The 16607-nt window shown below is 36.8% G+C and overlaps 1 protein-coding gene across 1 annotated transcript; it reads left to right on the top strand.

Annotated features, from left to right (window-relative positions):
- LOC18767797 lies at positions 10095-15356 on the top strand. The gene is made up of 4 exons (XM_020569682.1): positions 10095-10199; positions 10288-10391; positions 11810-11901; positions 14782-15356. The coding sequence occupies exon 4, from the start codon at positions 14824-14826 to the stop codon at positions 15121-15123; it is 300 nt and encodes a 99-aa protein (XP_020425271.1). The 5' UTR covers positions 10095-10199; positions 10288-10391; positions 11810-11901; positions 14782-14823; the 3' UTR covers positions 15124-15356.

The following is a 16607-nucleotide window of genomic DNA, read 5'->3' as shown; positions in this document are numbered from 1 at the left end:
CCCAAACCTTTTTGAATAGATTACAAATATAGCCATGATCTGAAGAGAAAAAAAATACCATTATTGACAATTAAAAAACTGACACACACAAATTTGGATAAAAGCCCAGCTTTTGAAAAATTCACATCATTTGATCTTTACCCCAAAAAAGGCAAGTCAGCATATCTTTTTCTCAAGAGAGGCCCCACATGACTTTTTAACTTTGGAAAAGTCAAAAGTTTCAACTATCACAGAGGAATTGATAGGGAGTTAATGAAGGCATGTCTTATAGGAGGACTTCCCCATTTTTGCAGCCAAAGAAAGAAGATCAAATCCCCTTTTTATATACAGAGAAACTCTGCACCAAAGCAGATGGCCTTTCTAAGAGATAAGCAGACTACGTTTTCAAGAGATAAGTAGGGAGCAAGGAGGTTGCTCACTAGAAAAAGCAAGTTGACTATCATCACAGACTGTGTTCTTTTTTACAAAAAAAAAAAAAAACAAACAAACAAACAAACAAACAAACAAACAGGAAACAAAGAGAGTTGGTTTTCTTTCAGAAAAAGCAAGGAAAAGACCTCCATGAAAGCTGATTGTTGATGGTTCTCTTCTGCCGAAATAATATCTTCCTTCTTTTATGACATTGAAAAAAGAAAAAAAAATCTTTTTAAAGATCTGCCGCCCATTATTAATGATTAAAAACACCACTCCGGCATTTTCTATAAATATGAGAGGAGGTGAATAGATCAAAGGATAGCCAAAAATCAATCAAGACAAAAACTCTCAAAAGTCACAACTGACAAACTCAAAAAGATCAACTGATCTCAAAAGCTTCCAAACCCTAAAGCAACCAAAGCTCTTTGATCCACAAGAAACAAATCAGCTAGAATTCAAATCTCTGGTTTCAGTTCAGTTTAGAAAAATAATTTTACAAAGCAAGATTCTTTCGTTACAAATTTGGTTCAGCACAAAGCCAAGTCAAGCAGAGTCCGAGTTTTTACAAATATGAAAACCTCAACAAATTTAAAGAAAGCCTTGGTCAAGCAGAACAGGCAACATAGCGCAGCTCCAGCTCAGTAACCATCAATCCAGCCACTTCTGTCCTCTCCAGACTAAAGAGGCCTCAATTCTACCTGTTCAACAAGCCTTTCATGGCTCGAAATAAATTGAAGCTCTGCCAAACTCAAACGTTAGTATCGATTTCCAGCTGAAACTCATCAGTTGAAGGTGTTGACGATTCAATCCAGCATAGAGACATCCAATCTAGCCTAGTTCAGAGGCAGCTACCCAGGTAGAAATCGAAATCCAACATTTTGTTGTCTTTTTCGGAGTTGCCATTTCGCTTTTTGAGTCCTGTAATAGGCAGTTATGCCTAAACAGTTTGTTTGTTTTTATCTATTTTAGCCAGAACTACCAATTTTGTACTGTGAAAAATTGTGAAGTCCTCACCAGTCAGATGCAAGAAAAGAACTTACTTGGGAGATATTCCTCACCCAAATTCACAATTGCTTGTTAAGAATCAGTAACTTGGGGCGCAAGTTATCTATCTTTTAGAAGTCTGCTAGGGTTTTAAACTGCTAACAGTGGCACGCTCACGCAAAAAAGAAAGTTGACTTGTTGACCACCAATGTTTGTCAAGCCAATGGGGAAGTTTACCGTACCATCACAGGATTAAAATCAAAACGAGTGAACACTTAGTATTATTGATAACATCCTTACTTGTTCCCATTATCAACGTATCATCAACATACAAGCACACAATGACACAAGTATTACCATTGCTTTTAATGTAGACACATTTATCACACTCCTTGATTTTGAAACCATGTGTCAACATTGTACGATCAAACTTTTCATGCCATTGTTTTGGTACTTGTTTAAGTCCATATAATGACTTCTCAAGTTTACACACCTTCTTCTCTTGTCCTTGAATCACAAACCCCTCAAGTTGTTCCATATATATTTCTTCTTCTAAATCTACATTCAAAAAAGCAGTTTTTACATCCATTTGGTGTATATCCAATTTGTAAACATATGCAATTGCTATTAACATCCTAATAGATGTAATACGCAAAACTGGAGAATAAGTGTCGAAATAATCCAACCCCTCCTTTTGGCGATATCCTTTGGCAACTAAACTTGCCTTATACTTATCAATGGTGCCATCAGCTTTGAGCTTCTTTTTGAAAATCCATTTGTGTCCAATTGGTTTATTACGAGAAGGTAAATCAACCAATTCCCATGTATTATTTTGCATAATGGACTCTACTTCACTTTCAGACAAGAAAGTAAGAAAATATGGTCCAAAGTTCTTTGGTACTATTGTTCTTGTTCCTCTTCTTGGCTCAGAATCTATTTCTTGAACTCTTGAGGAAGAACCTTCATCATGACTTTGATCATGTGACCGCTTTCTAGTTGAACCATATTTATTTTCTTTGTAAGGATATATTTCCTCAAAGAATTCTGCATTAACTGATTCAATGATAGTGTTAACAAGTATATTTGGAATTTCAGATTTCATTACTAGAAATCTATACGCAGCACTATTGTTTGCATATCCAATTGATGGGTTTCCCTCGTTAGTGGAGGAGAGAAAAAGAAGGAAAATAAATATTAAAATAAAATAAAATAAAGGACGGGAAAATTTGAAGAAAACGAACGGCAGAGAAAATGAGAAAAACTCTCTCGCATGCAAGGCCACCAATTTGTCAGGAACATTGGCTATAAAAGCAGCTGCCTTCCTTCAGTTCAAATCATCCTTTAGAAAACCAAAACATAGAGAGTTTTGAGAGATAAGAAAACCTCACTTGTGTGAGAGAGAAAATCCTCTTGAGAGAAAAACCAAGAGAGAGTTTAGCCACCGGTGTTTGGTGAGATTATTTTTGTATTCCCATTATTTTTCTTAGTGGAAGATAGAGTGTTAATTTTGTCCATTTTATTTACACAAGGCTGGGAGAAGTCAGATCCTGGGAGTACCATATTTATTTATTGGCTCTTTATTTTTTCGCAATCTTTCCCAACAAGTGGTATCAGAGCTTTGGCCCAAAAAATTATATTCTTGTGTAATTTAAGATGGAGGAGTCATCGTCATCATCATCAGCAACAATGTTAAAATTAACTGCATCCAATTACTCCATTTGGAATCCAAGAATGGAGGACATCCTTTACTGCAAGGATTTGTATGAGCCCCTTCAATTGCTGGGACAAAAACCAGCAGGGAAGTCAGACGATGCATGGAGCATTCTGAATAGAAAAGTTGTCGGACAAATCCGACAATGGGTGGATCAAAGTGTGTTCCACCATGTGGCACAAGAGACGGATGCATACAAATTATAGACAAAATTGTCGTCCATGTACGAGCGGAAGACCGCTCAAAATAAAGCATCGGTTATCCGACGGTTGGTAAACCTTAAGTACAGAGATGGTCGAAGTGTTACCGAGCATCTCAGTGACTTCCAAGGTTTGATCAACCTGTTGACGAATATGAAGATGGTGATTGATGATGAGTTACAAGCACTAATGTTACTCAGCTATTTGCCTGATAGCTGGGATACACTAATAGTATCCTTAAGCAATTCAGCTCCTCAAGGCGTTCTTACATTGGACATAGTTAAAGATAGCATGTTCAATGAAGAAGCAAGGAGGAAAGAACAAGGTGTAGTAGCCGAGTCAAAAGCCCTCGTCTCAGAGTATCGTGGAAGAACTAACAATAGAAAATTCCACAAGCGAGACAAGTCAAAGGGCAGGACAAGAGATGGCTCGAGAGGAAGGTTCAAGACAAGAAAGGACCTAGAATGTTACCATTGTGGCGGGATAGGCCACATGAAGAGAGAGTGCAGGTTGTTTAAACGAGAGCAAGATAGAGGTAACGAAAAGAGTGATGCTAGGCACACGACCGCAACTACCTCTGGTGGAAATGAGGTAATTATTCTATGTGGTGATGGCTTCGTTAATTTGTCCTCTCAAGATACATGGTGGATAGTGGACTCTGGTGCATCATTTCATGTCACCTCATGGAGGGACTTCTTTACATCTTACACCAATGGAGATTTTGGTAATGTGAGGATGGGAAATGACAAATTGTCCAAGATCGTGGGAAGAGGAGATATTTCCCTTGAAACCAACACAAGTTGTCACTTGGTCCTCAAGGATGTGAGACATGTTCCAGACATGCGTCTCAATCTAATCTCCACTGGATTACTTGACGATGAAGGATACACCAATGTCTTTGCTAAAGGGAAATAGAAACTCAGCAAGAACTCTCTTGTCCTAGCACGAAGAAAGAAGGAGAACACCCTATACATGACACATGCAAAAGTTTGTAATGGGTACGTAAATGCTCTCGCAGAAGAATCAATCGAGCTATGGCATAAACGGCTCGGTCACATTAGCGAGGAAGGGCTGCAAATTCTAGCCAAAAGGGAGGCACTGACTGGGATGAAGAAAGGCATGCCTCTAAAATCATGCACGCATTGCTTGGCTGGAAAGCAGCATAGAGCTTCGTTTCAACATGGTCATGCACAAAGAAAACCCAATATATTGGATGTTGTGTACTTTGGTGTTTGTGGTCCTATGACCACTAGTACTCTTGGTGGTGCAAGATATTTTGTTACCTTCATTGACGATCATTCCAGGAAGGTATGGACTTCCGCACTTAGAACAAAAGATCAAGTGTATGAAGTTTTCAAGCAGTTTCATGCTAGCGTTGAACGAAAGACTGGTAGAAGCTTCAAATGTATTCGCACCGATAACATACGAGAATATATATGGGCGTTTAGAAACTACTGTAGAAGTAACGGAATCAGGCATGAAAGATCTGTTCCGAAGACTCCTCAACATAATGGCATAGCTGAGAGAATGAACAGAACAATTGTTGAAAGAATAAGAACAATGTTATCTCATGCCAAGCTGGCCAAAAGTTTTTTGGGTGAAGCCTTGATGACTGCGGTTGATCTAATCAACCTTTCTCCTTTAGCACCTTTGAATGGTGATGTCCCGAACAAGTTCTGGTCGGGAAAAGACGTTTCCTACAATCATCTAAAAGTTTTTGGTTGTAGATCTTTTGTTCATATTCCTAAAGACGAGAGATCCAAGCTCGACCCAAAGTCAAAAGAATGTATCTTCGTGGGATATGGGAATGAAGAATTCGGTTATAGGTTATGGGATCCTGTAGCTAGAAAGATTATTAGAAGTAGAGATGTTGTCTTCTTTGAAGATCAGAACATTGAAGACATTCGAAGAGGTGATAAACCTAATAATCCTAGAGAATATCCAGCTAACTTAGATCCAGTTCCTTCCCCATTGGACACAATAACGAGCGAGATGAATCCAATGATACTGATGATCTAGCTAGTGATCCTATTATAAATGAACCAGTTGATGGTGACATGAGTGATGGTCATACAACTGATGGTATAATAGATGATGCAGCGGATGAAGGGCTAGAAGCACAAGCCGATGAAGAGCCAGAGGCCGAATTCCAACCAAGAAGATCGACCAGGGTACGGAGACCTCCGAGTAGGTATTCTCCAGATGATTACGTTCTCCTAACAGACGGGGAAGAACTAGAATTCTATAAAGAAGCATTGACTCATGATCAACAAGATGAGTGGTTGAAAGCTATGCATGAAGAGATGCAATCTCTGCATGAGAACCACACATATGATCTAGTGAACCTACCAAAAGGTAGAAGAACACTTAAGAACAAATGGGTGTATCGACTGAAGACGGAAGAAAACAACTCTAAGCCCAGGTTTAAGGCAAGGCTAGTTGTGAAAGGTTTCAGTCAGAAGAAAGGAATTGACTTTGAAGAGATTTTCTCACCCGTAGTGAAGATGTCATCCATGCGGGTTGTTCTCGGTTTAGCTGTAACCCTGAATCTCAAGATCGAACAGCTAGATGTGAAGACAGCTTTTCTTCACGGAGATCTTGAAGAAGAAATCTACATGGAGCAGCCAGAAGGATTCAAGTCAAAGGAAAAGAAGATTTGGTATGTCGGCTGAAGAAGAGCTTATATGAACTCAAGCAGACGCCTCGACAATGGTACAAGAAGTTTGATTCCTTCATGATTGAACACAGATATAGAAGGACTACTTCAGACCATTGTGTATTTGTGAAAAGATTTGATGATGGTGAATTCATCATACTTCTTCTCTATGTCAATGACATGTTGATCGTAGTACAAAACAGTGACAAGATTAGCAAGCTGAAGAAAGAGTTGAGCAAGTCTTTTGCTATGAAAGACTTAGGACCCGCAAAACGAATCCTCGGTATGAGTATATCCCGTGATAGAAAAAATCGGAAGTTGAGGTTATCACAAGAAAGTTATATCGAGAAGGTACTAAAGCGGTTTAACATGGATAAAGCAAAACCAGTTTCTACTCCATTTCCTAGTCACTTCAAGCTTAGTTCAAAATAGAGTCCTACATGTGAGAAATAAAAAGAAAACATGGCTATGGTGCCATATTCCTCAGCTGTTGGTAGTCTGATGTATGCAATGATTTGCACGAGGCCAGACATAACGCACGCAGTTGGCGTTGTAAGCAGATTCCTGTCTAAACCAGGCAGAGAGCATTGGAATGCTGTGAAGTGGATTCTCAGATATCTCAGGGGTACTTCCAAAATGAGTTTGTGCTTTGGAGGTGGAAAACCTGAATTGATTGGCTACACAGATGCAGACATGACAGGAGATCTTGATTCCAGAAAATCTACGTCAGGATACCTGATTACATTTTCAGGGGGAGCAGTTTCATGGCAATCAAAGTTACAAAAATGTGTTGCTCTATCAACTACAGAGGCAGAGTTTATTGCAGCTATTGAAGCATGCAAAGAAATGCTCTGGATGAAGCGATTCCTACAAGAATTAGGGCAAGAGCAGCACAAATACATTTTGCATTGCGATAGTCAGAGTGCGATCCACTTGAGCAAGAATCCGAGTTTTCACTCGAGGTCGAAGCACATTGAGGTGCGATATCACTGGATACGTGATGTGTTGGAGTCAAATCAATTACAGCTTGAGAAAATCCATACTGATAACAATAGTTCAGATATGATGACCAAGTCCTTACCTAAGGACAAGTACGAATTTTGTAGAAGAGCAGCTGGACTGCTGGAGCCCTCCACCTAAGTTGGGAGGGGGAGATTGATGAGTTTCCCTCGTTAGTGGAGGAGAGAAAAAGAAGAAAAATAAATATTAAAATAAAATAAAATAAAAGACAGGAAAATTTGAAGAAAACGAACGGAAGAGAAAATGAGGAAAATTCTCTCGCATGCAAGGCCACCAATTTGTCAGGAACATTGGCTATAAAAGCAGCTGCCTTCCTTCAGTTCAAATCATCCTTTAGAAAACCAAAACATAGAGAGTTTTGAGAGATAAGAAAACCTCACTTGTGTGAGAGAGAAAATCCTCTTGAGAGAAAAACCAAGAGAGAGTTTAGCCACCGGTGTTTGATGAGATTATTTTTGTATTCCCATTATTTTTCTTAGTGGAAGATAGAGTGTTAATTTTGTCCATTTTATTTACACAAGGCTGGGAGAAGTCAGATCCTGGGAGCGCCATATTTATTTATTGGCTCTTTGTTTTTTCGCAATCTTTCCCAACACCAATGAATACACAATCAATAGTCTTTGGTCCAAGTTTAGTTCGCTTTGGTAAAGGAACTTGTACTTTTATTAGACAACCCGACACTTTTAATGTTTTATAAGGGTATTATTTCTTTCCATATTTCATAAGGAGACTTATTAGTCTACTTATGTGGAATTTTATTTAAAATTCTACTTGCAGTAAGTAATGCTTCATCCCACATGTTGTGTGAAGGCCCTGAGCTATTTAACATGGAATTAATCATATCTTTAAAAGTTCTATTTTTTTCCTTTCTGCAACACCATTTTCTTGTGGTGTGTAAGGAGCTGTTGTTTGATGTACAATTCCATGTGTAGTACAAAAATCAGAGAAGGCTTGAGATTCATACTCCCCACCTCTAATTGATCTAAGTACCTTGATTTTTCTCTCAAGTTGATTCTCTACTTCAGCCTTATATGTCTTAAACATATTCAAAGCCTCATCTTTGCTATGAATCAAGTAAACATAGCAAAACTTACTGCAATCATCAATGAAGGAGATGTAATAATTCTTCCCTCCACAAGTTGGTGTAGACTTAAAGTCACAAAGATCACTATGAATTAATCCAAGTAATTCATTTGATTTCCCAAAACTGACTTAAAAGTTTGTCTAGCAAATTTGGATTCAGTACATGTTTGGCACTTATTATTGAAATCAATATTAAATTTTGATAATAATCCTAAATTACACGTTCTATGTAAGGAATGAAAATTAACATTTCCTAATCTAGCATGCCATAAATTAGATGACTCAACAATATAAGTAGAAGCCTTATTTATTTCATTTATAGCATCAAAAGCCAATACATTGAGTTTGAAAATACCATCAGCCAAGTAGCCTTTTCCTACAAACTTTCCCCCCTCAGTTAGGACAAACTTGTCATACTCAAATACAAGTTTAAATCCCTTGTTACTCAATAATGAGCTTGACACAAGGTTTTTCCTAATTTCTGGAACTTGCAGCACATTCTGCAGGGTCAGGTTCTTTCCAGAAGTCAATGTCAGCACCACTTTGCCTTTTCCTTGAATTATAGAAGTAGAGGCATTGCCCATATACAGCTTTTCTTCACCACAAATCTGATGGTAATTAGAAAACATGTTTCTGTCACCACAGATATGCTTGGTAGGACATGTATCAATCCACCAATCTTTGTCATTTGAAACCATATTGGTTTATGAAACAACAGCAACAAAATCCTCAGTCACATTGGTCTGGTTGTTTCGCCTATGATTTTTGCCTTGATTTGCAGGATTATGGTCCCTTCGGTGGCGGCATTCTTGTGCTTTGTGGTCTGGTTTTCCACAAACCCAGCAAGAGCCCTCAATCTTCTTGAAATCCTTTGTTTTTGGTGCATGGGCAGCATCTTGCTTGTTAAAATTCTTGCCCTTATTCTTCTTGGATTGACCCTTTGGCTTGAAGGTTTTTCCCTCAATGATATTGGCATTGGCTTCTAAGGCAGACACATCATTTTTATCACCCTTCCTATGTTCTTCTTCCACTTGTAGCATGAGAATGAGATTTTCCATATTCATCTCTATGCGCTTATGCTTGAGGTATATCTTGAAATCATTCCAAGATGGTGGTAATTTCTCAATTATTGCACCAACTTGAAAGTGTTCATTAATTGAACATCCCTCAACATGAAGTTCAGAGATTAACTTCTGGAGTTCTTCAACTTGTGCGATGACAGACCTGGAATCCACCATAACTGAATTTTAGAAATTTGCCAATGACAAACTTCTTAGAACCAGCATCTTCAATTTTATATTTTTTTCTCCAGTGATTACCATAATTCCTTGGTTGTTTTACAAGCTAAATAAAATCATAAAGATTATCATCCACACTATTCAAGATATAGTTCCTGCAACAAAATTCAGAATGCTTCCAAGCATCTATGGCACTTGGAGTTTCCTTTGGAATATGATTCTCTTTTGCTACCATTGCTTTTCAGAATTAGGATTCTTAGCCCCATTGACGCCATTAGCATACACTGATTGTTGATCCATAAATTTGTTCTTAAGATTGTTGGTGAAACAACAATCAGTATTACACTAATAATGTAATTTAACAATTAATTTAAACAGTAAACAAAATCATGAAATTAAATAAGACAGTAAAATAAAACTGACTAGTTTTCCAGATAGAGGCTTGCAGATTGCAATGTCTTTGAAACAGAATTTCGCCCATACTCAGTGCTTTAATTAAATAATTAACTCAAAATTAATTTAATTAATTGGGTTTAATTTTAAATCACATAGCCCAAGAGCCCCAATGTCCATCTTTTGACTAATTAAATACATATTTATATATATTAATTAGCCATTGACCCAACTAATTGGGCATTGACCCAAATGCCAAACCCAACAAGCCACTCAATTGAACCACTTGCATAGTTCAATCCTAATTATTCTATTTCCTAAAGCAGGTATTATAAAGATCTCAAGGAACCATAATTTTTCAATATAAAACTAATTTCAACTCAAACATATTTGCAATTCCTCGCAAAAACCAACAATTCCTCAAATTGGTTGGAGGCTGGTGTTACAAAGATTTTAGGCGGACCACAACTCCAATAGTCACAAAAGCTCGTCCTGGCATTGTAGAATCTGATCCTCTCTCTCCTTTACCAATTAGCACGTATAAATACGACAAAGTCTACTCTCTCACTGTCTCTCGCTCTCTTGCAGTCAGCAGATCCTACTTTTCAGCCTCCCCAGAATCAACGCCACCGTCAACACCACCTTGACATTGCAATACCACCCACGCAGAAACCCGAGCAGAGAACACAGAGGTACCTCTCTCAGATCTCAGCTCCTCTGTCTTCACTTGCTCTTCTTAATTCCAGTATTAGATCCTTTGTTTCTGTTCAATTATTCCTTGATTGGATCTTAAAGAAGCTTTTCTCATTTGCATGCGTTTATCTTTTTCTGTATTTGTCTGTTTAAGTTTTGGTTCACTGGTTTCTGGGTGTTCTTTAATGTAAGTGCCTTAACTCCCCAACTTTCTCAGAATTCATTTTTATTCAATTCCCTGTGGGAGGATCAAATAACGGTTTTCTTTGCTTTTTTTTTTTTTTTTTCTGTAATGGGTTCTTCTTTTTAGAAGATCTGGGGAAAAAGAATTGTTAGCCGCTAGGAGGATTGTGGGGTTGGGTTTTCTTCCACACTGTTTAACTAGGAATATGATTAAGTGTTATAATTTTTTCTTTTTCTTTCTTTATTTGTTTAGAAGTAAATTTGCATTCAATTGTCTTAATGTGCATGTAGAACTGGCAATGTGAAGTTAGATGCATCCCTTAAGAGTAAGCATATTAAGTAAATGAAGCCTTCTTTCCATTCAGAAGAGGTCCACATTATGTTCTTGGGTGAGAAACCTGTATATTGTTTGGGGTTTACGAAATTTGTACAAAAATAAATAGCTGAGCTTTAACTTGGTATCATCCTTAAGCAATACAAAAATCTCTAACTAGTAGTGATATTCGTCTTCCAATGAATTGATAGTTTTGGGCCGATTCAAGTTGCCAAACTGTTTTAAAATTTTATCCTATTTCTTAAGGAGCAAGAGCGTTCTACAATTATTACATTCTGAACCAATTGCTAATTCTACTCTATTGTGGCATTTTTTCATAACGAATTTGTTAAATATTTTATGACGGTGGATTATTTATTCCATAATGGGGAACATTATTATGTTAAATGAGTTTTAAATGCTTCTTACTATTATGCTAAATAAGTTGTATATATTGATTGTGCACTATTATAATGAAACTCAAGCTCAATGCATCAATTCCTCTGCTTATAACTTTTTTCTTGGGTTGTCATTTGTTAATTCATCAATTTTTCTTTTTCGTGTTTAAATCAATTTTCTGATAAGGAAAAAACAATTGAAATAAAGGTTTGCTTTACACGAATGTTACCCAACAAAGTTGCAAATTCAACATGTATTGTTTTGCCCCTCGAAAGTTCAATGCAATTAACACTGGAATTAAGAAGGGCATTTTCACATTAATTAGAAGAAAGAAAAAAAAGCTAATCTAAAGGGAAATCTTGAAACATTTAATATAACTCAACATTCATCATACATTCTCCATAAGCGTAGAGTAACATCAATGAATTGTAGAATCTGATCCTCTCTTTCTCCTTTACCAATTACCGCGTATAAATACAACAAAGTCTACTCTCTCACTCTCTCTCTCTCTCTCTCTTGCAGGCAGCAGATCCTTCTTTTCAGCCTCCCCTGAATCAACACCACCTTGACATTGCAATACCGCCCACGCAGACACCTGAGCATAGAACACAGAGGTATGTTTCTCAGATCTCAGCTCCTCTGTCTTCACTTTCTTTTGTTGATTCCAGTATTAGATCCTTTGTTTCTGTTCATTTATTCCTTGATTGGATCTTAAATGAGCGTTTCTCATTTGCATGCATCTTTTTCTGTATTTGTCTTTTTAAGTTTTGGTTTACTGGTTTCTGGGTGCTCTTTAATGTAAGTGCCTTAGCTCCCAACTTTCTTAGAAATTCATTTTTATTCAATTGCCCGTGGGAGGATCAAATACCGGTTTTCTTTGCTTTTTCTTTAATGGATTCCTTTTCTTTAAAAGATCTGGGGATAAATAATTTTTTTTGCTGCTAGGATGATTGTGGGGTTGGGTTTTCATGCACATTGTTTAACTAGGAACATGATTAAGTGTTGTAAGTTGTTCTTTTTCTTTCTTTATTTGTTTAGAAGTAAACTTGCATTCAATTTTCTGGGGTAGAAAGTAGAACCGGCTATGTGAAGTTAGATGCATCCCTTAAGAGTAAGCTTATTAAGTAAATGAAGTGTTCTTTCTATTCAGAACAGGTCCGCATCATGTTCGTAGGTGAATAGGGTGTGTGTTGTGTGTATTGTCTATGTGTGTTGCTCTTCACCAAAAAGGAATAGATAATTATAGGAACTACTTAAACTACTTTATGAATTCAAATTTTTATCATCCGAACTTGCAGTAATCATAGGAAACGCCCACCTTGTGTTGTCATGCATCACCAATCTCACAGTTGTCCACACCATAAATCGAGTTCCTTCCTGTGACATGTAAAACTTCCACCTATGAGGTTATATGTTGGAATTTGATTGGAGTACTGTCAATGTCCAAGTGTTTGGGTGTGTATGTCTTGCTCTCCAACCTTCTAAACACAACTTATAATCTCTTGCTCAGCAGTCAGCACTACTACAAATGATAAGCACTAGTTCTGCTAGCCAGGTCCAATGGAACACAAGAGTTCCGCAATTCATTGATTTCATGGTGTGTAAACAATGAATTACAGTTGTGAACTTGTGATTATGCTTAAACCGTGATAGGATGGGAAACATCTAATTCCATTGAATGTGTGGAGTGCATTCTAATGTTGGTTCACTAAGTTGGCATCTGGTCTTTTCTTTTACTATTCGAGAGATGGAATTAATTTCATTATGGAAGATAATATTTGGTTTGGTGCGAGAATTGCTTATGGAAGATAATATTTGAGTCTATGTGACAAGCTTTGGGGTCTTTTCTTATAAACCAATGTTTTCAAAGAATAAAGCAAAATGTGAGGCGTTTGAGTACTTGCAATGTGAAACTTGAATTTTATAGTTGAGAATATAAAAGGCCCCCATTGCATTTTCTTCATGACAACCCTGCTGTATTGTTGATTACAGTTAGTATAGAATTGCAGAGATAAAAAGGAAAACAAATGCAGGGGTTAGAGCTGGAACTGCTTATGGTACTTGAGGTGTTTTTACAGGGGGTACAGGCTTAGAGCTACTAGTGATGGACAGAGATAATATGGCTGGGTTTTGGATTTGGAACTCCCAAACGGCAGAGATGATATGGGGATTTTCTTAGGTCTTTTGTTTCTATAAGAAGCTGATAGAGCAGTTTTTCATGTTGTTTAGCAAAAAAAACCACATAAGTCTTATGCACTTCGTTCCCAGAGGAATACACCTTTGGGGAATTTCACAAACAAGAGAAATGCCTTGAACACGTTGTTCTGAACCCGTGAACGTTTCTGTCTTTCTTATGACAGACGGCTCAGGGGGGCAAGGGCGGTAGTCTCATACTGGCACTTGTTGTATTTAATTTTCTTTATTTCTTTCACTTATAAATTTTTGTTTTTCTTCTTCGGGTACTCTTCTGTTACACATGACAGTGACACCTGTGTTTAAACCTATTGGCATTTTGTACTAGCGCATGTATATTGCATGTTGGGCACAGCATCCTCTCTAGTTAAATGGTCATCATTGGCTTCGGATCTTGTTTCAAGGCTCCCGGCTTTTTTTATACACAACCTTTGCCATAGAGAAAGGTTGAGAAATTAAAGAAAATATATATGTGTCTCTGTATGACTGAAGTTGAATCTAGTGTTAAACATTCTATTGTGAACTTGATCGATTCTGGGTTAACCATTGGATGAGGTCTGACAACATTATGGATTACATGTTTGTAGCTATGGAGTGAATATACGGATGTATTTGACTGACCGAACCTTCAGAATAGTTTCGAACAAAAAAAAACCTAAAGTTCTTAACTCACTTTTCTTTGTGCGTGCTCACACATACAAAAGCATTATGCAGAATCAATGTGCAGTTTTCTCACTCTGTTCTAACATTTGTTAGATCATGATGATGTTTTTATTATTATCTCTAGAACATGAGAATAATACTCTGTTCAAAAGAGAAAAGAACACGAGAATAATACTCACTGTTCAAAAGAGAATAGAACACGAGAATAATGCTCTGATATAGTTTATACAACATGGCATAGTGTGCAGTCCCCAGTTTTAATGTTTCAGTTACCTGGTCCATTGCGTTCCTTGGATAAGGAAATTACTAGTTGTCTATGATTACCAGTAGAAACAGTTGAAAAATGCTCAGTTTCCAGTTCCTAAGAGTTTGCTTGATCCTTCACTCCAGTCACATGTAATTTATATGGCACACAAAGAAAGAAGAAAAAAAGAGTTTGCCCTGCCATCTTTTCCTAATAGATTTTTTCTCTTTTTCACTTATGTTAATTTAGGTTGCCAATTAATTATCTCATAATTTAGTTTATTCCGGTGTTCGTTGCAGCACATCTGTATTTTTCTCTTACGGTGCTGTATTATTTTTTACTGTCATATCTGAACGTAAAATTCTAACTATATGTTTCTTGGCATTAATTGCAGCAAGGAACTCTGCAGTAGGTGACAGCTTTTGTAAGTCCAAATATGAGTCTGGCATGCCTGGTGTGCCATAGTGTAGAAAGTCCATCGCACTCTTTTAGGAGTTACTCTGTTTCAAGTGCAGAAAATGAGGGAAGATGTTCTGCCATTGCCAACTGCTTAGCGAGGAGGCCATCTTTTCCACTACCAACACATTCCAACATTGCATCATCCAAAGTAACCCCACAACCAACTCTTCCAAACAGCGGTTCCATGTCAGGTGCTCCACGGCTAGTTCGAAGCCGGGCTGTGAGAAGGGACATCGTGCAAGACTGGAACTTTGATGAGGTTGTGATGGGGCGTTAGATTTTTTAAATATGACTCCAGAGTAGAAGGCTCTTTCCATGGTATAGTGCTAGGAGACAATAATCTTGCCATCTATTTTTGTTAGTTATGGCTGCAATTGAACTCACTTTTCCTCTGGAAGAGTTTGTGCATTTGTAACCATCTGAGAAAATCGTCGCGTTGTTTATAATTTTACCCTTTTGGTAGTCTTTTGCAGATCAATCTTATTTCTCTAACTTGCTTTTCTTTTTTCATTCTAGGGGTGTTGTGTTTTGTCTCGATCTTTTTACGGCTACTTTGCTTCAAAACAAATAGGGAAGGCAATTTGAGAAATCAGTCAACTTGAAAACCACTTAATTATTAAACTTTAAATAAATAAACAAATGCTGCCTTTTAAGTTTTTTTTTTTGGGTCAATATACTGCCTTTTAAGTTAAACATTGAAATGTCGGTGATGAAAATCAAATGGTGAAGCGATTTCTGTTTTGGCCAACTCACAATCCTTAAAAAGATACCTGTAAAACGAAAAGTTTACAGAGATTTTTTTTTCTATTGTTATTTTTTTTGTTTAATTCATTTAAAAAAAACAATTGGATATATAGAGGTAGGCTCCACATATTGCCACGTGCCCATCTCACATTAGGGGAAAAAAGCTAGTTTGGACGAAAAGACTATTATCCCTGCCACGTCATCATTTTTTGGCGAAGTTTGGAACGGAATTGACAGCATTGAGCTAAGTGAAGCACGAAGCCATGGTTAAAAGGGCAATATGGATCACTTTCAATTTTAGGAAGCAAAGTGAGATTTGACCAAAGTTTCAATGAGCATTTTAACTAATAAGCCTTATTATATACCCCATATATATATTAAGAGTGAGTTGAGTCAAATTAAGTCCAATTTGGCAATAGGAAGGGCAAGGAATAATATTTTCTTAAAATTTTGCATGATGGGTAAAATATATTTATTCATTTATCTACATTTGAAATTTATTTCAATTATAGATAAGTTAAATCAAACTATATTCTTTTAAATTTTGTGTGCAGTTTTAAATGAGTTCAATAATATGCATTTAATTAAAACAGCTGGACATGATTGTTTGTCTTGGTGTTTCAGGTTTTATAATCTCTTTGTTTCGCTTCTGACATTAACCTAATTATATAATTGAATAAGATCAATTCATTTAGTGATTGGTGTAGTTTAGTTATTTTGTCGTTATAGTTGAGAAAACTTTCGACCGTTGTAAATTGTGAAATTTTGGAAGAGATGAGACCAAATTTAAATGACCTGGAGATTTTAGTTTTTGCTAGTAAATGTTTGATATCAATGTATGGGTTGGAACATATAAGTAAAATGTCATAAACCAACTAATTGCAATTTTGTTCATTTCAAATTGAAATGATGCATTTTTAGTGTAAAAATCAAACTAGATGGTAGGTATAGGTTTAACTTTGGATGGTTTGAAATGTTCTGGTGATTTTTGCCACATTCCTAATTCATACTTTTTTT

This window comes from Prunus persica, chromosome G8 (genome assembly GCF_000346465.2).
Source record: "Prunus persica cultivar Lovell chromosome G8, Prunus_persica_NCBIv2, whole genome shotgun sequence".
In the NCBI taxonomy this organism is placed as follows: domain Eukaryota; kingdom Viridiplantae; phylum Streptophyta; class Magnoliopsida; order Rosales; family Rosaceae; genus Prunus; species Prunus persica.
This window is presented reverse-complemented; position numbering and strand designations above follow the sequence as displayed.